This window comes from Pelmatolapia mariae, linkage group LG18, assembly GCF_036321145.2.
Source record: "Pelmatolapia mariae isolate MD_Pm_ZW linkage group LG18, Pm_UMD_F_2, whole genome shotgun sequence".
Classification (NCBI taxonomy): domain Eukaryota; kingdom Metazoa; phylum Chordata; class Actinopteri; order Cichliformes; family Cichlidae; genus Pelmatolapia; species Pelmatolapia mariae.
Genome location: NC_086243.1, coordinates 9276874 through 9300129, shown reverse-complemented (window position 1 = coordinate 9300129; position 23256 = coordinate 9276874). Strand labels below are relative to the sequence as shown.

The following is a 23256-nucleotide window of genomic DNA, read 5'->3' as shown; positions in this document are numbered from 1 at the left end:
ATAAAGACACTGCATATTAGTAAGTGTGCTGTGAGCTAAATAGCTAAAAGGTTGAATAAAACATGACAGGTTGTTGAAATGTATTGAACTGATTACATTAGTCTACAAATAGATGAATAAGCAAGCAACCTTAGTATTTTTCATTTTATGCCATTTAAAACAATAAACTGGCCCTGAATGTATGAGCTAAGAAATACATTTGCTGTTAAACAAATTTTCGTAACAAAAATTCTTAAAGATGCTTTCTCCGCTTACACATATTAGCATATCAGCAATTACAGTCATTTCGAAATAAACTGGTATTTTGTGTCTTAAAATATCTATGACAGCAAACACTGGCGCTTAATCATTTCTGTAGATTAAAATGGTTAAATGTTTTAATGAGGATGTATTATATATCCTTAACCATCATGTATTATATTTATAGCAAAGTTGCTACATATTGCTACGGATTTTGTTCCCGTCTCTCTTTGCTTTAGTATCCGTAGATGTGATTTTGTCATATGGTTGTTTGTTTGTTTATATATGTATTCTAATAAAATAGATAGTGTGTCATTATGTGGAATTAAAGATAAAATTATGAGAGTGAAATATTTCTGGTTTTTGCTTGGTAAAATAATTTACACAAAAATATTTTAATTTAATTTAATTTAATTTAATTTAATTTAATTTAATGCGTTGCCAGTTTACATACACATGATTAAGGACGATGAATGAACGTCAATGGCTGTCATTTTTGTGCCACACAGGCTTCCGTAGGAGCAGGAAGTAGTTCCGTCGTCGTTTTGAGACCTTTCGTGGTCCTGTTTTCAGCTAATTTTTGAAAGAAAATAAGAGCTTTTGCTGAGGTAAGTGCTTAACTCCTGCTTTTTGAATACTGCCGGGTTAACTGTAACGCGTAAGCTCTGTAGCGAAGGAAACAGCTAGTGTTAGCTGCCAGCTAACACTAGCTGTAGCAGGATGGAGCAGACCATTGAGGAGACTCAGTGTGGAGCTGGTCCACTCCAAAAGTATTGAGACTATAGACACGGCAAAAGTCATAGGCATAATTTAACTTGAAACCAGAGTTTAAAAAAAATCACTGTCCACTGTTCCGTCATTTTGGATGATAAAACAAGCTAATGTTTTTGTTACATCTAATGTGCTTTGTTTGTTGTGTTGTTTTCTTTCTGTGGCACATGTCACAGTGTGTCAAGATTTAAACAAAAGTCTGCAACATCTTAACAGCCCACCATGCAGTGTTGTTTAAAGCCTGCAGAGCCACTGTTACTTCGTGAATTAAAACCGTTTAATACTTTCACAGATGGAAGAGATACAGCCTTGTTACCATGGACTTTTCATTAATACAGTTCACTTCTGATCATCATATTTAACGTCTTTCACATTGTTTATGTGCCTCTGTCAGGTTACAGATGGGTGACATCCGTCAGTCATTGCTGCCTCGGGATGTGCTGAGTGCAGCCAAGGAGCTGCTGTACCACCTGGACATTTACATCTGTAACCTGGTGCAGTCTGGGAGGCAGCCTCCTCAGGTTGACTCAAAAACCCTGGAGCTGGTTGAAGAGTTCATTCTACATGCACCCAAAGATAGAAACACCCCAGCCAGGGTAAACTGGGACCCCAGAATGCTTAAGCATCAATGTATAATATGTAAACACACTAAAGAAATCAGTCAATAACTCAAGTGTGGGTTTTTTTTGGTTTTTTGGTTTGTTTTTTCTTTCTTTCAGAGAATGAGTGCTCTTCAGGAGCTCCAGCTGTTGGAGATCATGTGCAGCTGTTTTCAGGAGCAGAGTCGTGATGCTGTCCGTCAACTTATGTTTGCTGCCCTTTTTAATCTCCAAGGCAACCAGGCAGATGAAAGCCGCATGGCACTGCTGGGCAAATTGGTCTCCATGGCTATCGCTGTGGGCAGGGTTCCTATCCTGGAATGTGCTGCTACCTGGTTGCAGGTGAGGACTCAATCACACAGTCCTGTGTTGTTAGTGGTGAAATCAAGAGGTCAGGGAGAAATGACAAAAAAACACAACCACAACAACTGTTCTTACATTAGACTTTGATACCTGACAGCAGACGTTGTTGCATCTGGACGATGTATTGCTTCAGTGATGGTGCCATGTGTAATTTGACCAGTTTCACCAGCCCTTATCACAGTTGGAACTTTGATGCTTTAAGGTCTATGTTTTTCTCCTGACACTGTCTGGACCTGATGTGTCAAGAAAGGACTGCATGTATGTGTCCCTGTACTTTGGATGTACTAATCGTAGGCTTCTGATTATGTTTGTGCTGTGCAGAGAACCCATCGTGTGTACTGCGTACGCTTGGCGCAGGTGCTGGTAGATGATTACTGTAGTATGGTCCCAGGCTCTGTGCCCACCCTGCAGAATATCCACAGTGCAAGCCCGCGCTTCTGCTGCCAGTTCATCACTGCTGTCACCACTCTCTATGACTTCACCTCAGGTAAAAAAGAAAAATGCATGTAAAAACATGGAAACAGTTCGAAAAAAGACTGCCTGTGTTTGTTGGGGGAACATCTGATATTTAACACTTTTGTGTGTGTTTTCAGAGGAGCTCACCCCCCCACTCGAACTCCTCCAGATGATAGTATCATGGATCCAAGATGACCCTCGTCTAGTCCTGATCACCTTCCTGAACTCGCCCATTTCTGGCAGCCAACCGATCACCTCGCTCGATGTCACACCGTTAGGGGGTTTGGTGCGCTGGTGCATAAAAGCACCGCTGGTCTATAGGAGAGACAAGAAGCAGGCGCTGACCAATGGAAGCTCTGAGAATGAGCCAGAAGTAGGGACTCTCTTCTCTGCACTCCATTTAAGTGTCCTACAGGTTTGTGTTTGTGTTCAGATCCATTCAGTAAAAGACACATTGTACACGTAAACCCTTGCAACATCCACAGAGAAGGTCATTAGCCATCTCCTCCTTCTTCCTTATTTAGGTCTTAATGCTTTTGCCCACCATACTCAACGAGAAGGGGCTTTTTGGTCGCCTGGCACTGCTTCAGATGGAGTCCTTGGCTGCTCTGACATCCGATCTTTCCCGACTTTTGGACCAGGCTGACAAACACACGCACACGTCCTCCGCTGATACACTTGCACTGTCCCAGCTGGCCCTCGACCGGCTGGCCCAAGCCCTGCAGGTGGCCATGGCCAGCGGAGCCCTGCTCTGCTCAAGAGGTAACAGTGTGGAAAAATGGTGTCGTGAGTGCCTGTACATTGTTGTGCCTGGGACTGGAAATTAATGTAATATTCAGCTATTCAAATCCAGCTCCATGTATGGCTTCTAAGTTCATTTTCTAAAAGAAACAAAATGACAACAAAAAACACAGCTGTAGTTACAGTTAAGTCTGCCATTAACTCATCTGTATAGTATTCTAAGCAAGTATTCTAGAGTCAAATATGTGACCACCTGTCTGACAGCTAAAGCTTGGTCCAAACTGGGTCATGTCATCATGTCATGTGATAATGATCCCAAATAAAGCAGCAAATCTACAACAGAGTGACTGAAAAACAAAAAAAAATTAGACTGTTACAACATCTCAGTCAGAGTCCAAATGTCAATCTGAGTGAAATGTTGTGAAGAAGAATGAGCCAAAATTCCTCCACAACAATGTGAGAAACTGTTGAAGTCATACAGAAAATTATTACTTTGAGTTATTGCTGCTGAATGTGTTTCCAAAAGCTGTTGGATCATGTCTTGTACTTAGTTTTTCACAGGACTGAGTAGAGTCCTGTGAAATGTTTCTTCTTCCTAGTAGATGGGTACATAAACCTGTACCACGTGTTGCAATTACTGCTTTATTTTTTCTCGTATCTTTTAAGTTAAAGACCTAAAAAGATTGAGTGCATTAGTATTTAAAGGCAAACTGATTTTTAAAATGTCACCTTGAAAATTAAGGAACTTTAACAAATGTTATATATGAAGGAGATTTCAGCTTTTAGAAAAGAATTTAGTAGCTAGGTAACCAGTTGTACTTTGTCTTAGCACACTGTGTCTTTTCAAACATAATGTTGTCTTCACAGAGGACCTGAGGGCCATCTGTTCCCGACTCCCCCACAACAAGTAAGATCCAAGAGTTTGTTGTTTAGTACATCATTTCCCTTCACAATGTGATATTTGCACAGTGTTGTCGCCTACACTGTGCTTCAGCTTCAGGGTTTGTTTGTTTTTGTTTTTTTTTTAACAAAATTACATAAATGTACCATCTTATAACCAGCACCCTAGACTATATAGGAAGCTGGTTAAGGACTAAGTTTAGGTGTTGAAGTGAAATCGAACGAACTTCCCCATTGGAAAAACTTTACCGCTAAAGCCATTTTATTTAAACAATGCAGTATCTGTGCCTTTAATTTGATTACAGATTTAATTTTGTTTTTGTTTTGGCTTTTGTGGACCTTCCATTCTCATCTTTTTGTGTATTTGTGTTTCCAGTCTGCTCCAGTTGGTGCTGTCTGGCCCGGTGATATACTACAACAACATCCACACATCTCCGCTGGCCTATAGTCCGCACGCCGCTCATTCACCCATCGCCCCGCACCCCACACTACCTGCACTCCCCACACACCGCGCGCACACCCCGCACGCGCCACTTGCCCCACACCCTTCCTCTCACCCTCAGTACCCAGCTCAGCCCTTTATGACAGGGATGCCGTTCCCCTTCCGACCCAGCCACTGAGAGAAAAATCCCTCAAACCGCTGGCAGATGTGCGTGTGGACATTTGGTAGTATGAAGTGAGTGTTTGTGTGCGTGGATTAATATGTGTGTTTGTGTAACTAGGGTTTATTGTCTGATGTTATTAGCACATTTGCTTCTGAGAAAGTCTGTGAGGCTTACATGTTTGTCCAATAAATATTTTTTTACTTCCATCATGGTGGTGTTCTTTTTACCAACTATTTGTGGTCACTGTTGTCCTGTTTCCAGCAGGAAACGCTGAGCTTGTATTTTCAGGTGGACAGTTAGAAACTGAATCATCATTACAGGAATTAACCAAACCACCTGTTAAAACATGACATGACATGTGCAAGTGCAGGCATAGAGGCAACTTGACTCAGAGTGTGGACAAATGAGTAAAGGTAGACTGTTCGGCGTGTCCCAAACTCAATGTGCTTCATTGCATAACTAGGAGATGTCAGAAGTTTTGGAGCCCTGCCCTGTGTGCATAAGTTCGCCCCTGTTGCGGGGCAGATAGCATATCATTGAACTGCAGCACCTCACCCTTTTCAGAGACCCCAGCTGCCCTCATGTAGGATGAGAATTGCATCATCTGCGATATTTTCTCTATAGCAGAAGCAATGGGTGCCTTTAACAGAACAAAAGGTTAGGATAGGGTTGAATATTTTTGCTTCACTTCCTTATAGCATGTGCTTAGAAGGAAGTGAATAGTTTTCAATCTATTCATGTTATTTTGATCAGTATTGTTGACATTGTTAGCCATTATGCTTCCTTTTCTGTTCTTACTGGAATTGCGCTAACAGAGGTGCACTTAGATTTCCTTCATTCCGTTCTGGAACACGTGCGACGAGACATTAAGTCTTGAATCCGCTCCAACAGAGTGTCAACATGTGGCGGCAAAATGGAAGCCAGTTCACAAATGCATTTTGCAACAGCTTAATGCTGATTGTAGTATGTTCATGCATGTGCTGACTGTTTGCCCCCCCACACACACACATCTCATGGGCGGAGGCAGTGATAAGGATAATCTCTTCCTAGAAAATGATGCTTTACTGTTGGGCCTTCAAAGGTGACACACGGAGATAGTATTAAAGTTAAAAAGGCGGGATCGATGAGAAAGAGCGTGTGAGCTTTGTTTCTACAAATGATAATGAAACCGGCCGGGCGGACTCAGATTTTGCATTCTAGTGTGTATTCTAACACGAAAGTTGTGTGGTTTGGTAAAAATGTAAATTATAGCAGAATGCGATATGTCGCATATCATTTCCAAGATATGTAGTTTACTGGAAATTGTACAAAGGCATCGCCTCTCCTTTTAGCAACACTCTGTCTTCATTGTCCTGATGAAATAAGAAAGGAACGTTTGGCCAACATTAAATAGCTTTTCTATTTCCGATCATGCAAATATTTAACCTCATCAGATGTTAGATGTTCCAACAATTCATAGGTAACTGACTCTTCCAGCTTTTTTTTATGTGTTACTGCCATTAAATTTCAGTTTCAACATTTGATACGTTCTTGTTGTACTAATTAACATTAGAAAATTATGCTGCACCATGTTGCCACACATGCTGGCCATGGCTGGTTTCATCTGTGCACTTACTGTAACAGATTTTTCCGTTAGGGTTTCAGAGGATATTTTGGTTTGTGTTGGTTCAGTTCACCCTTGCCAGAGGTGTGACTGTATGGTTGGGCTGGACTGTGTGTTAACAGCTGCAGAAGCAAGGTTTCTGCAGGAACACCCCCTCAGTCACACAGATGCACCGCCACCTACATTGGGGCTGATTCCCTCAGAACTGCAAGCTAACCATAAACTAGATGGCTGGACTTTAACTTTGAGTCAAACTAAAGTAATGCACATCAGTTATTAAGCGGTGAACGTCTGCAGTGCCTGGGCTAAATATTACACTAGGTTTTCAATCTTTAACTGTGAACTCCTAAAGTTCATTCATGCTTGAAACAACATATCAGCAAAATAAATCAATCCCCTTCTTCACTTTGCTTTTGCACAGAGTGCAGGTGTTCAGTGCTTCTGCTTACACTTCCTCTCTTACAAATACAGCAACAAGTCTGGAAGTCACCGGCAGTTTCGGCACCTGTCGATCTGAAGGTATAAAGTAATAAAAATCAAACTGTCACTGGAGGACTCAAAGAATAAAAACAAGTATCTTTCACCAAGCTTTGGCGGGGAGACTCGTGTAACTGATTCTATTCTCTGAGTGAATGTGTACAATACGTGGCATCAAAGCTGTCATTAACAGGTTTGTTCTGTCATATCCAACAACACAAGCGTCTCTGAATAAAGAGCTGTAAGTCGGGCTGTAGCTGCTGTGGGACCACCCTCATTTGCTTTTCTCAAAGACAAGGATCAATACTGCTGACTGTACATCCTGCAAAGCTTGATCTTATAATTCACTTTAAGCCAGAAACAAGCACAAAGAGGACACAAAGCAGTTATTTTCAGGGGATTTAACAGTGATATGGGAAACTCAGGATGATTCTTTCCCATATCGTCCTGAAAGCTTCCAAGAAGCTCCTGAGATGAAGGTTTCATTAGCAGCAGTGTGTGAGTTTGAAAAAAAAGCCGCGCTGCTTTTCAGTTTGGAAAAAATACACTTAAAAAGGATACTTCTCTCATTCACTGTTCTGCTTACTGGCTAATTTATTAAGTCTGTATTAATGTGTGCACGGTGATGCATGTTAGAGGAGGAAATAAAAGTCCCTGCTACCTGCACATCCTAAATATTAGTGGCTTGTAGCATTTACCTGAATCACCTGCATGCTAGCATTTCCCAAACAGCCCTTGGGAAAAAACATAATGTATGAGGCAAAACCTCGATTTTGCCACGGTGATGCACCAAAAAACAAACTCTTCATTCATTCATTCAAACTCTGAAATGAAATCAAGCCTCTGCAGGTGAAACTGTCAGTGGATCATAAGATGCATTATGATCTTCTTGGAGCCATTGATGTGTGAACAAACATGGGCATTGATCCATATCAGTAGATATCAAATTAGTTTACTGAGCAAATGGCGGTAAAGAAATTTATTGTACCATAGTGCACTTTTATGATGGGGTAACATAATATTCAGAGGTGTTTCTGGGCCAATGAGCTGCAAACAGGCCAGCACAGCACCATTTTTATCTGTGACCTCAGTGAGAAGCACATTATTAAAGTCAAACATTCCTGACGGCTTCATCAAAATCGGAGTATTATGAGCTTCATAAGAAACACAGAACTGATCTCTCAGGTTGGATTTGGATTCCATTTGATTGTACAGGTGTGCATGAAAACATGGGTGTATTTTATTCAGAGAAACAAATGTCAGCCTTGTGCAGTTACAGTAATATTCAACAGAGTCTGCAGGATTTGTTCTCCAAGGAATGTCGTGTCTGGCAGCCCAACGCCTAGTTGCTGAGATCTCTCTATTAAACCTATTCAGGAGTCTTATTTGGAAATATTCTCTAACTTAGAAAAAAGTCAGGGACCCATCAAATGTCATTAGTGTCAAAAAGAAACCTCATTTGCTTCTGTTTATTCAGAAGTCGACGTTTTTGTGAGTAGAAAGGAAGGAAGGAGTTGCATTAGGCATTTCTTAATGATTTCAGAAAAGCGGTTGAGTCTTACAGCCTCTCTCCGTGTGCACACTGTACACGTGTGCCTTAGTAAATGTTTTGTTTTTTAAATTCCAGACATCTTGTTTTTGTCTTGTCTTTTTTTCTGAGAAAACATTTCCTCCTCTGTTATTGCACAGTTGGATTATTGTTACAGACACCACACATGCTGGGGCATTATTACCCGATGCCTCACTACGGATCAGTGTGCCAAGTAATGATTAAAAGAGACAACAAAAGCCGGCCTGAAAACAATTCTTACAACAACTTTACATTCTTGGCTTACACTAACACGGAACTACAACGACGTCTTGCTGTAATAAATGCTCTTGAACTTTCAGAACTCTAAATCCTTAAACGTGAAAGCACCGTTTCCCATGTCCACTGTTTTGTATAGAGAGAGATATATACACAGTAGTGTGCTTCTGAGTCCTAGCATTGAATGTTCTCAAACAAGTGGACTTCCAAAGCAGGTATGACACAAAAATGTGGGGAAATGATGCCGTGGGAACATTATTAAAGCCGGCACTCTCGTCACCCAATGACTGCTTTCTGCAAAATACATGTAAGCGGCCTGATGTCGGGCATAAACATGCAATTACTTAAGTCAACCCAAAAGAGCAATTACAGGGACAATTTCACAATCGCGCTAAGGCTGTTTTGGTTCAATAATCAATAATTAAAAGTGATGGCAAATAAATGAGATTGCAAAAGCAGCCATCAAAAAAAGTTTACAAAGACCTGTTTACAAAGATTTACTAATAATTTACCATCAGTGGCGACTGCTTTGCTGCTGCCCACCCCAATGCCCAATCCCAGAGGTTGTTGATTGGTCAACCCTGTCTGAATGAACATGACAGTGAGTAGTATAATAACCAAATTATCAATGTCCTCTTCTTTTTTGGCTACTAAAGGCCAGACAGCATCAGTCTTTGCACTAAATTATTTACCAACTTTGGCTCCAGTGGAAATTTCCAAACGTTGCACTTCTAAGCCTTAGTGGTAGAATACTCCTCTGTATTAATTCTGAATATAAAGCATTGTCTTTACTTCTGTGCTGTGTGGGAATGAAAAGCAGAAATGGGAAAACTTCAGACACTGACCACAGTCAATGGACCTTCACGTCTTTTCTTCTTCTAGACATTTTCACAGCTGCAGCACAAAGACAACACTGTTTTTGGACTGTGGGTGTATGACCCCCCCCCCCCCCCCCCCCCCCCCCCAAAAAAAAAACACACACGTACACACACACACTCACACACACACACACACACATATAAAAAAAAAACCCAAAAAAACAGTCCTGACCGCTATCATGTCTGCTGTTCCTCATTTCAAGGTTTCAGTTGATGGAAGAAAAGCCACGATTTATCTGGAAAGGTCATTCAAGGTAGACTGTGGTTTTAAACACAACCAAAATACTAAAAATACCAGAGGGAAAAAAGTACAGTTATAATATTTTATTAGGACATTTTAAAAGTATATTTACTTACATAGATATAAATGGTAATTTCTAATTTTCTGGTTATAATATTCATTCTAGACTTTATAAACTATAATTTTGAAGGGTAGATATGGTACAAGGCCACAGCACAGCACACTATGATTCTTAAAAAAAAGCTGAAGCTATTATAAAAAAGCTTATCCAGCAGAATTCAGGATTGGATTTCAGTAAAGGTTTGCATCTTCCATAATTTGCACTTTAAACGTACAAGTAAAGATGGAGAAGCTTGGAAGAATATTATTAGTCTTCTTTGACAACTTTAATATTATGAGTTATCAAAGTGGAGCAAATTTAACCTTTTCATACACACATACTTGGTTATGTTCATTAGCTTCTAGAAATATTTTATCAAACAAGTAGTCTCCATCACTGACAGTGGCCTTCTTCCATCTTTATGCATTTCTGTTTTGTGTGATTTGGAACATTTTAGTTTAAGTTAAAGATTGGTTGCTTTATTATACCACATAATCCCTCATCTACAATAGGTTATTCTTTGTTAGTGCCTCCTCATACTTATAAATATATAAACACAACTGCATGATGAATACCTTCAGAACCAGCTGGTATTTGCAGAAAGAATCTGGCATTATTCATGTGCCATGCAGTGCAAATCCTCCTCTCTTTTCTTTTACCTTTCTTTTAGGAAGAAACATGCTATATATTCCATCCTCACATTTGTGGCATTTTTGACCTTAATAAAAACAATGAAACACACATTGAATACACATTGAAATTTTAGTTAAGCTGATCCATAGATTTTATCCAAATACTTTTTGTGTAAACAAAAGCAAATTGAAGCAGAACAGCAAATTTCATGTTCTGCGAATAACCTCCTTGTCCCTCTATTTTGGTCTTGTCATTTACTTATTGGGTTTTTTCCCCTTCTTTTTTTAATAGTTGATGCTATTTTATGGCATTTTGTTCCTTTATAGTAAAGATATTTCATTTGGCTGCATTGATTGTTGTGACAAAGACTTTTCCAAGTACCACATCCACAAATGTACATTTGCCAGAAAAAAATACGGTCTACTTTTTGTGAAAGAAATAGAGCAGTACTTTACGATGAAGATTTCGTCACAAATTAAAGAAAAAGCGACCTTATTGCCGTCCTGTCGTTCTTTATTGCCCCCTTTCCTTCTCTGTTTCACAACACCTACTGCCTCTTTGATGTCCATACCTTGCTTTATACTGGCTCATAGTTTGATTTGATGGTAATAAAGGCTGTAAAAAAGAAAAATTGGCGCTTTGACGTTTCCGGTTTGTGACGTCACGCGTGCGTAGATCCTGCACGGCCAATAATAAGCGGGGTAGTTGGGTGAGTGCAGTGTAACTCCCGGCTGGAGGGTGGAAGAGCACCGACCGAAGAAGGAACCGCGTGTTAGTCCTGTCACACAGCAGAAGGTCACTCAGGTTGGGTTGTGCTGGAGAGAAGGTGAGCTTTAAAAAAAGAAATGAAACGATAACAATAAAAAAATGAAGGCCTAGCTACACTATTTCAAGTCGGGGAAGTGTTAAAGCTTATTGTAGCTAAAATAAATAAGACTCGATGCAGATGGCACATGGCCAGCTGTCGCTTTCCTCAGAGTGCGATGTATTAAAATGTTTATATATCTCATATTCAGTTTACTGATGTGTCAAACTTCTGAGCAAATTTGCTAGCTCCGTATCCGAGCACGTGCACGTAGGTAGCCGGTCTCTTAGGGAACGCCACCTGTCACTTTGTCTCGCGAGCTACACGCTGCAGCTTGCAGGGCGCCATAATGAAGCAGGCCGGTTGTCACGTTCAGCCAGCATTGCGGAGTATTGTTCCGGTGTAAGCTAACGCCAGGCTCGTTCCTGTAACGTGGAGGTAACCGGGCCAGTGTCGAGCCTTCTCATTGACCTTGTCATACAAGCAACTGGCGGCTAAATATAAGATAATGCAGATGCACATGTTTGGAAGATTTTCAGGAACTTCTCAGATAATCTAACTCGCTGGTCTAAATAAAGGTGACAAATTGTCTCACATAAAACATGTGGAGCTGGCTCTCGCTATGGATGAGTTGTCAGAGCAGCAGTGGGTGAACTTGACAGCCCTGTAGACTGCGAGCTGTCATTATCTTAATGGGTGCAGTTTTAACATAATACTACAGACAATACTCTGTAGTACTGATTGTTATACAGGCATAGAGGGCTAAATTGTGCCGAAGAGACACACGCTGCGGTATCAGAGTAGAACCCACAATAGTGAAAGTGAACAGGAAACAAAACTCTCCTGAAATCTCTGTTCAGTAAATTCAAGGGCATCCAGTGTCGCTCCTGATGCTTTGAATTCAGAATTTCCTGCTGTTTAAAAATACTTCTTAAAAAAAAAAAGGATTTGCCTGCCCTGCTTTTCCCCCAGTGTGACTCTCACATGATTTGCTACTCTACAATAACTCCTATACACCGCTGACCTCCTTGTCCTCTGCTATTCCCACTATTGTCTTTTTTTTTTTTGGGGGGGGGGGTTGTTTTTGTTGATCACATGTTCTTTTCCTCTTAGGAAGCAACATTTAGCTATATTTCAATATATACAGTCTAAACTATAAAGTGCATCATTTCATGTACATTGGTGAATGGTCAGGTAAGTTTCTCACATGCTGGTTTTATTTCAGCTAAGGTTAACTCTGTGCTTGGGTGAGGTTTCCACCTAATTGTGTGGTATTTGGATGTGTAATTAACATAGGGGGTGTAGTGCAAGTGCATTGTGGTAATTACATTATTTTATGAACTAATTGTGCTTTAAGTAATGATCCAGTACTAGATTACTATTGGGATTTTTTTTTTCTTTTCTTTTGGAAGCTGAATACGCATAAACAGACAAGTTGCATAAAGAGCCCTTGACACACAGAAGGAGGGCTTTAATTTCCATAATGACTGTTGTTATGCTTATGTCAGATTTAAGGTGGCAGTGGCTAGTAATTATGTGATGTCAGCATTTTAAAATGGTCGGTTAATCTGGTGAATGAGAGTGACTGGTTCAGTTATTGTGTAAAACATTGGTGTGTTCCAACCTTTTTGTCCTTCTTAATCACCCTCATCTTTACAACAGTTCTGTTCTTGTTGCCAGATTGTTCCTCATGATGAAGCAACAGTTAGCCCTTTTTTTTTCTTTTTTTCAGACAAAGGGATTTGTTCAGTTCTGAACTCTGTACGAGGAAGTTGCATTTGTAGACCCAGACTGTACTCCACCTCTCTGACCCTGACAGTGACATTTCAATTTTTTGCAGGACTGTGCAGTCCTTGAAGGTTGAACTTGAGGCATACTCGAAAAGGAGCTGTGTCTGACAGCTTGAATGTTTTTTGGGAAGATAAACTTGTAAAAAGAGACAAAATGCTGTGTTGTATTTTGTGGAAAAACACAAAATAACTGGTGAGAGTGGCTCGCTGTTCCAGATCTTGTTTTAATAACCTTGATCATGGGCTCACAGGGGGCAAATATCTCCTGTTACAGCTTGGTGGGGGGGAGGAGGGGTGGACCATGCCTGCCAGTATCCTTCTCAGAAGGGTGGGACACACACACTATCTCTTGGGCACACACACACACGTTCAAAAACCTGTTCAATGGAGATGCAGCTTGTGCCTTTTGGCTATAGTTATGGTTCAGCAACTGATGTACAGAAGTGGACTTCTCCTGTGATGTAAAAACGCTTGTTTTCAGTAAAGTGCTGTTGAAATTGAACATATGAATTCTTGATTTCTATTTAATATTAATATCCATATGTTTCCAAGTCTCAAAGAGTAGCTAATCTGATTAAAGGATCGGCTTAGCTCAGAACCGGTATGCTTGGTATGTAAGGCTGTAGACACGGCTCTACCCACCTTAGAGATCAATTAGCTTTACACGGTAACTAATCCTTGCCTAGTTCTACTTTCTAAAGCTCACATCAGTCACACTTAAAGTTGTGAGCAAGAAAAATATAAGGCTGCTCATTTGTTGTCCTTTTTAGAGCTGATTTTACTGCTTTTCAGTGTGGTTCTGGTTTATTACCCTGAAGGTTGTACAAGTCGAGGTAGTCCTGCCAAGCCATGCTCTAAAGTTACTTCATAGTGCTGAGAATAGACAGTGTTTCCTGAACAACCTTACTGAGGGCAGGTTCCAACTTGCCTGTGCTCTCATTTGCTTTGTGGAAATATTAAGCTTTTTATCTATTCTGTCTTGGAAGCTTGCCATCGAAGTCTATTAAGGTCGTGTTCTTCTGCTGCAAATTAGACCGAGCCTGCCCGCCCGCCTGTTTGTGTCCCCTTGGCATTTGCCCACACAGACCTTCCACACGCACTGTCCAGTTAGACATCTCGAGCTCCCATCTGTAGCTTCAAATCGGTCCTAAGGATAATTATAGGGTTTCTTCTGATATTTGTGTGCACAGCACACATTATAACCTATAACCACTATTGTCTTTATTTTAGTTTTGACTTTGTATTTAGTGTTATTGTTAAACACTTCCATACCATTACAGAATGCATCAACCCGCGAATGCACAATTTATTTGTATGCCAACTCTTGGAGCATGTGGATTTCAAGTCGGCGTCAACAAAACAATGTTTTCAGTGTTTTTAATCAGGCCAAAGTTCAGTGACTGTGATAGTGGTTTAACCCTCTGATTCTAAAATTTCCACATAGTAAAATGATCCACTCTTGATGAGACAAGATTTGAGTTAGCTTGGTGTCTTTTTGTTCTTGAGGGCACAGCTAATGGAAGAGACGTTGAGCCATCAATTTATTTGTTTGTTTAAATGGATTTTTTGAATAAGCAAATCCCACAAAGGCCTGTTCTGATACAGGGAAAAAATGTTAGGCAATCAAAATGTGTGTATTCAAAATGTTTCTGTAATGTGGCCATAGCTTATCAACAAATGTCTTTTGTGTAGCGGTGCTGATGGTTGGGAAATTTCCCCTGAAATTGTGATTGCAGTATGAATGTTGCAGCATTGTTTCACATTGTCTGCATGTGGTTCCTATGAAGAGGAACTCCACTTCTTGGATTTTAAAACTGTTCAGTTACATTTTGGTCAGTTTTTTACCTTGTAAAGCATAGCAAGACAAAAAGCTATGCTTTTAGGTCCTTCTTTTTCATGCTGCGAATTCCAGTATTTAAGATTGTATGTAGAGAACTTGTATTTCAAACCTTGTTGGCTTTGTTAAATTGACACCTTGCTTTGTTTGGCATAAGATTTTGTGGGAAATCAGTGGTCTTGCATTCAGTTGGAGTTTACAGGGGTCTCAGATGGTGTTTTTTGACGGACACTGGCCTTTTGTGCCTGGAAACGGCACTGTTTTTCTAGTTAGTAAGATAGGAAGCCCTGTGGATGTTTAGACAAGAGGTGGGGATGTATTGTTTGGACAACACACAAGTAAAACGGTAACACACTGCTCGCACTGTAAGGGAACTGAAATTGAAGCACAAAAAATTCAAGGCGCACACTACGTGAAGAAGAGGGTTGGTTCATCACCCTTTATAGATTCAGTTGTGGCTGCATTCACCTACTCTGCAATGTATAACTTATTTTTTTTCTTCTTCCTTATCGTTTTAGAATTCTGAGAAGCAACAATGGACCAAGCAAGGTCAACAATATCCAAGATTGTGAGTATAAGTGTAAACCCAACAATAACAGGCTTTGCTTTAAGCTTTCATCCTAAACGGGACATCATCATTTCCACACCTGAAATGACTGTTATTGCAAAAATGAGAACTTGCATGACCAGAATTTAATTTTTATTCTATTTTGGGAACAAACACAGGAAGAACTTGAGAAATACAGTTGTTTCATATTCAGAAATGCATTGAAATGTTAAACTGTTACATTGCATAATTAAATTTTGTTTTAATTAGTAAATGGTGGTTTCTCTTGTTTGGCTAGCCACACTGAAACTGGAAAGTCCACCAGTTAGCTGATCTTTGGATTTGTAAAGCACTTATTATAAATTGAGATCTAAAACTATTCTTCAGTCAAATCTCTGTTCGGTCATAAAAAAGCAAAAACCTTTAACCTCTTGTAAGTCCAAGCAAAGATCCTGAAATCAAACCACTACTGTTCTTTGGGAGTTACTGAAATCATTTAATCTGCTTACCCTTTTTCTATTTGTGATAGTTTAATGGGGAGCCCCACTCCTACACACGATTCAACTTGACCCAGAATATGGAGGGTGACAACAGTCAGGTGGAGATGAAGCTGTCATCTGAAATAGATGAGGAGACTGGGGGAAATGGCGTTGGCGGCCACCTGAATCACAACTCTAATCGCACACCCTATGTGGCTCAAAAGTTTGGACGTACACCCAAGAACCTCTGCTTTATGGCAGCTACAATCTTCCTCATCTTCATCATCGGTAAGAGAGAGAGGGAGGAAGGAAGAAACTCTTTTTAATTTAGTGCACAGTAACTTGAGTGGTTCTTTGGGGATCTGTCCCGTTGGATTGTATGTTACTTGTGAAAAAGTGGAAGTTCACTGTCCAACAGCTATTTTAATATAATTTTCCTGTGTGTGGGTGTGGTGAGGGGACTTACCATGTGTCATTTTATCTGGAAAAACATGGCTTAGCTTTGAGCTGTCATCTGAGTAAGACACTTCAGTCAGGGTTTGGCTTGCACCACTTAATTCAGTTGAGTCTGTTGCCATCCCTTATCTGGAATCACTGCCACTTTCAGGCTATTTGATTGGCTACCTGGTCCATCGGAATAAGGATTTGGCTCCCACCTGTGCATCCTCTGCTCTCCGCTATGAAGATGTTTCTGTCGCCCATGAGACCGGTGCTGCTCCCCTCATGGACTGGGATGATGTGAAAAAGCTTCTTGCTCAAAAACTGACTACATCCAGTATGGACGCTGTCCTTGGGTGAATAGAAGCTCCATGCACTGCAGCACTGCACACATTTTGTTATGTGTATTGTATTTTTAACAGTAAGTAATTCCTTTTTGTTTTCCCTGTCTCAGTCAGCTGAGCAGTAGCAACCACCGGGCTGGTTCTCCTGGTGATGAAGATCTGGGGAACAAGGTGCTCAAGAAGTTTAAGGAGTACGGCATGAAGACCTGGACTGATGAGCACTTTGTCAAGGTTCAGGACCCCCCAGCATCTGGATACAACAGAATAGTTTTCAAGAACGGAACAGCGGAACGTCCAACGGGTTTCCTGTCCTACAGCGCCAGTGGAACAGCAAGGGTAATCAGAAGGCTAAATTATAAGTAGGAAAAATGTACAGTGACACTTGCAGTGACATTTCTGTTTCTGATGGTTCCAGGGTGCAGTGCTGTATGCCCATTATGGACAGGAAAATGACCTGAAGCAGTTAAAAGACATGAACATCGACATGAATGGCAGGGTGATGCTGGTCAGAGCTGGAAGGATCAGCTTTGCTGAGAAGGTGGGTGGTTTCAAAATAAGATGGAACATCATTTGAACAGGACTTTATTCCCTGCGGTACTTGTCAGTATTTATAGATGTCGTCTGTTCTTAACCTTCAGTAGAATTCCATTAGGTGTGTGTGTGTGTGTGTGTGTGTGTGTGTGTGTGTGTGTGTGTGTGTGTGTGTGTGGTATTTTCTGTACAGGGGAGACCTTCTGAAATATATGACCTTTTTAAGATTTGCAGATTTTTATTTTCATACTTTTCTCATAATCTTTCTTCTCCTTTCCTTCCTCTGCCTCCTCCATCACTGCATTCTCCTTGTCGTCTCCATCTCATCCTCTTTCTCCCCAACTGAATCAAAATCATACTTTATTAATGGCAGAAGAAATTATGTAAACAAAGCCTCATGCTTCCCCTTTTTAGCATGAAACTTCGTTTTATATTATGTGATTCAAATAATTTTACTGTTGGTGAACTTAGCTTCCCATTCCCTTGTTTCTCTGCTTATAGGTAGCCAATGCAGCCAAAATGAACGCCTCTGCTGTGCTGATCTACCCAGACCCTGCTGATTACTCGATCAGCGAGAGCACTCCACTCTTTGGACATGTGAGTGAAGACAGTTTTTACTCCTCAGGTGTAAATCACCTGGGAAATACTTTAAATGAGTACACTGAAGGAAAGGTGAAGACTGTTGTTTAAATATGAAATGAGAGGACAGATGTTTGACATGTTGACAATACACATGTTGTGAAGTGCATTTAAACCTAGCACTGTTCATAAGAGGAAGTAGTTGTGCTTCCTCTACCAGTGCAGTAACCTAAATGATAACCACAATAATAATGGGGTTCATGTGTTTAGTTTGATTAAAGCTACCTTTGAAAAGATGTCATGATCCACTCAAAGCTCAACTTTCCATCTGTCTGTTTCCCACAGGTCCACATGGGCTCTGGGGATCCCTACACCCCAGGCTTCCCCTCCTTCAACCACACCCAGTTTCCACCTGTGCAGTCTTCAGGCCTGCCAAATATTTTGGCTCAGACTATCACAACAGGCATGGGAATGAACATTCTGAGGTAAGACTCACAAACATCACACTGGTATCAGAAAGATGGTTGAAGCTTGTATTAAACAGGGCATCAATAAAGGGTTGATGTTTGTCTGCATCCCACAGGCAGCTCGGGGGTAGAACTCAGCCAAATGGTTGGGGGAGCATCAATAAACTCGGAGACGAGAGCGATGTTATTACTGTGGAAGTCAACAATGTCCTTACTGAGAAAAGGATAAATAATGTCTTTGGGGTCATCAAAGGCTTTGTGGATGCAGGTACAGCAAAGATGAATAATGAGAGAGATCCTGTGATCAGGAAATATGGAAACGATGTGAGTGATGAATGTCCTGTGACCGTCTGCAGATCGATACGTGGTCATTGGGGCCCAGAGGGATGCGTGGGGCCCTGGCTTTGCAGCATCAACCGTGGGCACCAGCGTCCTCGTTGAGCTGGCGCGTTCCATCTCTGACATGGTGGAGAACGGTGAGCAGCTGTTGGCAGCTGATGTTTGGTTTTTAATTTCCAAATAAAATGCTGGATGTACACTTCACCTCAGATACTGAGCAGCTAAAGAACGTGCTGGCTTCATGAGTTTTATTAAATGTGTTTCCACTTTGATAGATGGATTCAAACCGAGGAGGAGTATTGTGTTTGCGAGCTGGAGTGCGGGAGAGTATGGGAGTGTTGGCGCCACCGAGTGGTTGGAGGTAAGACGTGCATGGCAAAGGTTTAGATTAGCTGCATTTTTCTTCTACTCAACAAAAATAAATCTTCCCATTTAACTTTTTTGCGATTTCCTTCGTCTTTGGTGCTAAAAGAGACCCCCCAAATGCATGAGATGTCAATGGAAAGCCCAGGATGTCTTCTATTTCGTACATCAGGATATTTTAGGATAGCTCAAATAAGTCAGAAGATGTAGACCAAAAACAAATGCCCATTACAGAAGACGTAAATGAATACACTTATTCTGAGGAGGATAATTATTAGTGATTGTGCTCTGTCTCATTCATATATTGGATATTTCTTTGTTCCAGGGTTATCTGTCCTCTCTGAGCATGAAAGCATTCACCTACATCAACCTGGACGGCATTGTGACAGGTATTTACTGCCATGGATGCAGACTTCTTGTAGCCATGAAGCTGTTTAATGTCAAACTTTTACATACACATGCAAAAAGCATCACTTATTTTTCAGGATAACTAAATATTAGGGGTCTTGTTATTCTAGGTCAGAATGGGTTTAAAGTAGCAGCCAGCCCGTTGTTGCACAGCCTGGTCCAAAACGCTCTGAAAGAGGTAACTCCACAGCTGATCTCTTCAGTAGAAATAATTCTGTTGGTCAGTTTTATTTGTAAAATAAAACAAGAGTTTAATTAAAGCATTTGTTTCCTTTTTAGGTGAACTATGACAAGGACAAGTCTCTTCTTTCTCAGTTTGGAAAGAACAACTGGGAGTCTGCTATGTGAGTCTGTCTAATTAAAGATAACAAAGTATAGCCAGTGATGATTATCACAGCCTTCTTGTTTGCTGTCATTCTCACTCTTCTTTTTTGCATTTGATTTTGAAGTCTGGAGCCTCTGAGGATGGACAGTGCTGCGTATCCTTTCCTCGCCTTCTCCGGCATTCCCTCAGTCGCTTTCAGATTCCACTCTGGAAGTTCAGTAAGTGAATTCTTCTGTACTACAAGTTCTTAAATAGTTTCTGAACTCTTTTAACTAATGCCAACTTTGTAGATCTGAGAGTAATTCTTAAAACATCCCGTGTTCCTCCTCAGGACTACCCGTACTTTGGTACAATCCTGGACACCCGAGAAAACCTGAACTCTGTCACAGCCAGCCAGGTTCCTCAGCTGGCTGTGAGAGCGGGCCAGTTTGCCGGTCACATAGCGCTGAGGCTGGTCCATGACCACCTGCTGCAGATGGACCTGAAGAAGTACAACCAGCTCATACGCAGCCACGTTGTTCAGATTAATGCGAGGGTCAAGAATGTTCAGAGGGTGAGTGTTCACCAGTGTCCTTGTAAATCAAGATAGTATTTACCTTGTTGAGAGCAGGGCTGAAGAAATCAGGAGCAACTTGAATGTTGTCGTGTTTTTCATCACTCAACTTAAAAATGATCAGTTTTGAATCAGTTTTTGTTTTGGCTGGTTACTCCTCATCGTAGAAGACAAAACTGGTCAGGTCTTGAATGTCCAGCTTACTAACTTGAGTTTGAGGGGGGAAAAGTCATCCCTGCATGTTTGTGTGCTTGCAGTTGAAGCCCCAGCTGTTGCCCAAAGCTCTGACAGTGCAATGGTTGATCATGGCCTCTGGCTCCTACAGCCGTGCCTCTAGCGCGCTGGCAGCCGACATCCAGAACAGCGACCTGGAGGACATCGAGATGTGCCGCGTGATCAATGACCGCATCATGACGGTAAGAGAAAAAAACTCAGCCCATCAAGTTTAGTTGATTTCACAAGCTGCCACCTCTGCTTTTGATAAGCTGAAATTACAACTTTAGTGTTGGTTTAGCTACCTTTGGATCATATATTAAATGGGATACACCACATTTTAATCACAGTAAAGTGTAATAGTTGATGTAGGTAGTCTTCAGTTGCTGCTTTCTGCTATTCAAAGGACGGGGTTGTCCAATAAATTTGTTGATAGCGTTGGTTTTTATCCAGCTCTTTCATGATCTCCGTCTTCTTGCTATAGGTGGAAAGGAACTTCCTGTCACCCTACGTTTCTCCCAAAGACAGCCCCTTCCGTCACATCCTGCTGGGCTCCGGTCCCCACACCCTCAAAGGTCTGATCAGCCACCTCGACTCTTTGACGACTGCCGACCTCGACGCAGACGCCAAGCTGTTCCGCAACCAGTTTGCCCAGGCGACCTGGACCATTCAGACCTGTGCCAACTCCCTAGCAGGGGACATCTGGTCTCTGGATAATGAAATCTAGAAAAGTCCTTTGCCCTCCCTTGTTCATGGTTTGGCCCTCTTATTACAACTGGCAGTGTTGTTGTGATTAATCACCACGTTTTCAGCGGATATCTACAAAGTCATCATATCGTTTCCACGATGTTCATTTTCCTTTTATCTAAAATTCTCTTAAAGCCAAACATGTTGCAAAGTGGTTTGTAAGCCTTCTGCCTTAAAAGGACTTAACCCTCTAAGAATCTTGAATTTGAACATGTGGTATTTAGTTATCACAGTCTTAAATCCCATGGTGCTAGTAATGTCAACAAATGTTATGTGGAAGTACTGCTTTAAATTGGTGTTACCTCTGAATGAGTTGGAGTTGGATTTTTTCTTTAATTCCAGAACAGTATCAGGTCAGAATCACAGTAAAGACTGTGTTTGCCAGCTCAGATCTTTAGACCGTAGAAGCGCAGTATGATAACAATAAGCTAATGACTTTGTATTTGTTTACCACGAGGCAAACTGCTGGTATTTCTGCTGCTGCTGCTGCGGCTTGGTGTTCAAACCTGAGCTGGTTTTTATTGGTAGCTAAAATATCTCATACTGTGCTGATTCTGCTACACAACTCAGTCAGAAAATAGATTCAGGCATTCAGCTGCTGAAAGAAGTGCAGATTGATTTACAGCAACAGTGCACACAGATTTGGAATAATTGGCTACTTTAAATTGGGGGGGGGGGGGGGGGGGGGAGTCCTAATTATATGCAAGAATTTAAAAACAAAACAAAAAAAACAAACCTGATCTGAATCAAATACGAAACACATTTTTTTTGGCATTGGAGCTAATCTGTGCAGACCTGTCAAAGCAGGGGAAAAGGTCCTCAACCATGTGGCACTGAAACAGAAACCGTATGTTTATTTATTGTGTTATTTATTTATCAGTGGCAGGGTTCACTATAAATAGTTTTTAATCACGTTTTATATAAAAAAGTATAATTATCGGGGGCAGTGTCTTCCATAATTATGACAGTTATACTGTCGAAATGACAAAAGCAGCATCTGCTAAAAGAAGTGTACATGTGCACCGACAGCTGGTACACAACAGTTTTTCTTTCCCCTCTCTCAACTGACACTGAACTGGTCTCTGAGCAATGCCAGCTCACACATCACACCTGACAATATTTACCCGTACCTGTCCTTTGGCGCATGTACACTTCTCATCTTGATGGCATTATCGGGAGCAGTGATTTCCATAATGTGAAAAACAGAAGGTAGTTTTTGCCTACCAGTGTGTGCCGTATCGGAGGCAGTGCCCTCCATATTTCACTGTAGGGGTGGATGTTTTTTATTATCGGGGACAGTGTTTCCCATAATGTGTATATACAGTACAAAGCTACACATCGCACACGTTTGCATCTTTGCAATCCCATCTGGCCTTCTATGCTAACTTCTTCAGCGTTCCTTTCTAGACAGGCAGGTTAGCACCCCGAGCACCTGATCACAGATCAGTGTCTGTGTCATTAGTGAGGCCAAGCAACTGATGTGCTTGTTTTTAGTGAGATGGTCTGTTTTGAAGCGAACGCTGGTCTGCTGTGGTCTTTTCTTTGCATATGGAAGGTGTCTTTGCTTTAAGGAAAGCACAAATGCGTAATGTGGTTACAACAGCGTGGTCCAGTATCTCCATAATCAGCCCCCACTCTGTGTTATGGAGTTAGTTTAATGAATTAAAGTTCATTGTACCTTCTCTTTTGATGAATTCACTAAGATTTCCTTGTGCCTCTTCTTTTGTTTCTGAGCTGACGAATACTTGGATTGTTTAGTTTTCATGTATCAGGGTTCAGTTTATTTTTTTTTCCTGTTTCTCTAAGAATCAAACTGGTGTTAAAACAGAGTTGCTAGACAGAAAACAAATGGATGTGAATCCATTTCAAATGACTGAAAGCAGGATTCTGTCCAAAACCCATCTGACTGATTGTAGTTCACCAAACTTGTTAACATGATGCATTAACCATTCGTCATTTGAGTGATTTTTACCTTAATCCTGTTGGTTTATAATGAGGCAAGTTCTGGAAATTGCAACTCCATTTTCAGCACTGGCTTGTAAGAATTAGCAGATGAGTTTTGGATCAAAGGGGAAAA

The 23256-nt window shown here is 41.0% G+C and overlaps 2 protein-coding genes across 2 annotated transcripts; both read left to right on the top strand.

Moving 5' to 3' along the window:
• Positions 1-744: 744 nt before the first annotated feature.
• Positions 745-4867, top strand: ints15 (integrator complex subunit 15). The gene is made up of 8 exons (XM_063461894.1): positions 745-848; positions 1406-1607; positions 1731-1952; positions 2295-2460; positions 2567-2844; positions 2954-3191; positions 4038-4077; positions 4447-4867. The coding sequence occupies exons 2-8, from the start codon at positions 1413-1415 to the stop codon at positions 4688-4690; spliced, it is 1383 nt and encodes a 460-aa protein (XP_063317964.1). The 5' UTR covers positions 745-848; positions 1406-1412; the 3' UTR covers positions 4691-4867.
• Positions 4868-11133: 6266 nt separating this feature from the next.
• On the top strand, positions 11134-21860 carry LOC134616599 (transferrin receptor protein 1-like). The gene is made up of 18 exons (XM_063461491.1): positions 11134-11240; positions 15365-15414; positions 15923-16160; positions 16480-16666; positions 16765-16990; positions 17070-17192; positions 17687-17782; positions 18110-18249; positions 18348-18499; positions 18588-18707; positions 18846-18931; positions 19259-19322; positions 19452-19519; positions 19621-19685; positions 19791-19884; positions 19998-20219; positions 20477-20635; positions 20917-21860. The coding sequence occupies exons 2-18, from the start codon at positions 15382-15384 to the stop codon at positions 21157-21159; spliced, it is 2316 nt and encodes a 771-aa protein (XP_063317561.1). The 5' UTR covers positions 11134-11240; positions 15365-15381; the 3' UTR covers positions 21160-21860.
• The last annotated feature ends 1396 nt before the right edge of the window (positions 21861-23256 follow it).